The sequence below is a fragment of the Vicia villosa genome, linkage group LG6 (assembly GCF_029867415.1).
Source record: "Vicia villosa cultivar HV-30 ecotype Madison, WI linkage group LG6, Vvil1.0, whole genome shotgun sequence".
NCBI lineage: Eukaryota > Viridiplantae > Streptophyta > Magnoliopsida > Fabales > Fabaceae > Vicia > Vicia villosa.
In genome coordinates, this window is record NC_081185.1 from 14,682,586 (window position 1) to 14,686,066 (window position 3,481).

At 33.7% G+C, this 3,481-nt stretch overlaps 1 protein-coding gene across 1 annotated transcript; it reads right to left on the reverse strand.

The window, feature by feature from the left end:
• Positions 1-1,016: 1,016 nt before the first annotated feature.
• LOC131613246 (uncharacterized) lies at positions 1,017-1,475 on the reverse strand. The gene has a single exon (XM_058884933.1). The coding sequence runs from the start codon at positions 1,473-1,475 to the stop codon at positions 1,017-1,019; it is 459 nt and encodes a 152-aa protein (XP_058740916.1).
• Positions 1,476-3,481: the final 2,006 nt, after the last annotated feature.

Here is a 3,481-nt window from a genome sequence, read left to right on the forward strand (position 1 = left end):
AACCAAAAATATTGTAAAATTCTCAAATGTAATAATGACATTCTTCTTGATTTAGTATGGGTGCAACTAATTCTTGACCGTCCAACTATCCTCCTATATTGCATTGCATGAAGTACTCTCTGAAGTTTTCAATAAAATTGAGTTTTCTCCCTAGTATACTATAAGGAGTTGAATTTCACTAATGAAATTGTATTGTATTAAAGCCATAGTGCAAACTGTCCAAAATTGAAGTAAATATTTAACTGTTGTATTCTGAACCTATTCACCTATGAGAATTTCATATGTGGTAATTGGTGAATTGAATTTGCTTTGTGATTTCAAGTTTTGTTTTAAGTGATTGATCGTTTATATTGATATGTCTTTGTATTGTAGATATATGAATAAACATAACAATGCGGATATAAAGCTAAGTAAAGGACGTGGTTTTGTCATATCCCCCAAAAGATTACTCAACCAAAGTATCGCTATTTGAAAGTATCACAATCTACTATATTTTCAACTGAATTTTAACATTAGTTTAAGAGCGTGGTTTGAATGAAGCATTTTAATATGGAAAAGTAATTTTTTTGAATGAATTTAAAATGACTAGATCAAAATTTATTGTTTGGATTAAAATATAGAGAATTAATAAAATGATATAAATTTATGAAGCATTTTATTGAAGTTAAATATAATGAATTTCAAATGACACTAAAAAGTAAGGAATTTGAAATTGCTCATCCACTCTTTATTTTTTTTTGTAAACAAAGAATTATTTATAAGGGAGAACTAAGGGTTCTCCAATCTGTTTACAAGGAGAGTGCAAGCATCGCACGACAAAAAAAATTACACACCAATTCTAATTACGACAAAAAAAGCAAAGGCTCTTTGCTAAATTTGTAAAAGGAACAATTGGGTTGAGTAATATCCCTACAAAAGGTCCACCTCCAAACCAAAGTTTTGATCTTCCAAATCATATCATCCAAACTCCACTCCTCCTCCCTAAAGCACACCCCATTCCTAGCCAACCAAATGGACTAAGTCGTAGCAAACCAAATTAAATCCATTTTTTTCTCATCTACCTTTATAGATTTACAAAACAAGCGCCAATCCATAAAACTTGATAAACACTCATTATCCTCTATCACCCTTTTACCTGTCCAAAAAGCTATACCCCTCCAAATATTCTTAACCAAATTACAAGCAAAAAAAGAATGATCCCTAGTCTCCGGTTCCATGCCACAAAAAGAACACTTTAAAAGAGCTAAGGGAGTCGGGATACCTCTATTCATCAAAAGATCTTTTGTTGGAAGCCGATCCGCCAAAAGCCTCCATCCAAAAGCCTTAATCTTAAACGGCACCCCCGCTTTCCACACTAACCCAAAAGCCTCATAAAATCTACAAGGAGGACCAAAAGTATTACGGAGATTAGCATAACCATTATAACAAGAAGCCACCGGAAAGTCTTCACCCCCATTAGCATTCCACCTAACCATATCATGGCCGTCACCCCACCCCTCGTACGCCTCCAACAAAACACACAAGCACTCCCTCTCCTCCCCCGCCACCGAACCCCCCTCCACCACCTCCGAAACCCCCCAAATCACCCCATTCCCACTTACCGTTCACCCAACCACCCATCCCCGCCACCGACACCCCCTTTAACCGAGAAGCCTCAAAAACCGCTCTAAACTCGTCTTTCAAAATCAAACCATTCAACCAATTAGCTTCCCAAAAAAGCGTATTAAAACCATTTTTCGGAACAAAACTACAAGAAGAAAGAAATGGGTCATTATAAGAGCTTCTCCCTATTTTCACCAAGTCTTTCTACCACAAAGAGCCCCCCTTGGTGCCAACACAAGAATCGACTCCCCCCATCACCTTAACCGCTAAATCACCATACCGGGCCTTTAAGATGTGATACCAAAGAGAATCCGAACCTTATAAGACTTTCCATCTCCATTTACACAAAAGAGCAACATTAAATTCCGAAATATTTTTCACACCCAAACCCCCTTCTCAAAAGGTTTATTCACATCCTTCCAATTAATCCAATGAATACACCTTTTTTCCTCCACCCCTCCCCATAAGAAGTTACTTTGGAGCCTCCTAAAAACATTTGCCACTTTCGCCGGCATCTTGTAAAAAGACATAGTGAAAATCATTAAAGAGCTCAAAATAGATTTCAACAAAGTGATCCTCCCCCCTAAGTTAAGAAATCTATTCTTCCACCATGCCAACCAATTTTTCATCTTATCAAAAAGAGGTCTCCACATCTCTTCCTTCCTAGGATTTTCTCCTACCCTAATCCCAAGAAATTTAAACTTTCATTCTTCCACCTTACAACCAAGAACACAAGCGGCGGCCTCCAAAAAAGAATTGTTAACATTAATACCAATCAACTTACTTTTGTGATAATTAATACCCAATCCCGATACAAGTTCAAACGCCCTTAACACCGCTTTCATCGCCCAAATTTGTTTCCAAGATCCTTTTCCAACTAATAAGGGGTCATCCGCGAATTGGAGAATGTCAACCTTACATCTATCATGAATAGAGAAACACTCATAATCTCCAACCGACATCGATTGTTTTACAAACTTGGAAAGCCCCTCCACCACCATCACAAAAAGGAAGAGTGAGAGCGGATCTCCTTGTCTCAAACCTTTGCCGACCCTAAACTCCCTTGTGGGGCTCCCGTTAACAAGCACCACTCTTTATAATATGAACTAAATTCTTGATTGATAATTTTTCAAATTTTGCAAGAAAGTCCTATATTTTATGAAAATTTCAAATTCGTCAAAATTTTTTCAAAAAATAAAAATAAATCCTTAATAATATTCATATTTTACAAATTAGTCACTTCAAATTTTCATAAAAATGTAAATTTATCCCTATTTTATATATTTTAAATTTGGCCAAAATTTTTAAAAAAAAAAACTACAAATATGACCTTAGAAATTTAACAATGAATCATTTTACGAAACCATCCAAACAAAATAATTTAAAAAAAAATAAATTTCTATTGAATCATTTAAAAGACACAGAATTTTGAATTCTTTGAAAAAAAACTTTAGTTTTATTTAATATATATTTACTTATTTTAAATAACAATGAATCATTTTTTTGTTATTTTTTCATTTAAATTCATTCCGAATTTAAAGAAATAATCTTAGTTTTATTTAACATATATTTTTGAGATCAAATAATTATTGCAAGAATTTTTAAAATTATAAAAAAGAAAAATTATTTGTTAGTCAAAAATAATTTAAAATAATAAGAGGGAGAAAAAAGAGCTAGATATCCAAAATCTAACAATTATATATCCAAATTGATAGTTAATGGAAAAAAGAGGGAGAGCTAGATATGAGATGTAACATGACTATAAATCAAATTTATTGAAGTTTAAATTTGTAAAAATTTATACTAATGCCCACACCCGCATAATCTAAAAAAAAAAAAAGGCATGGCGCAAGGATGGGATACTAGAGAGTTTGGGCTT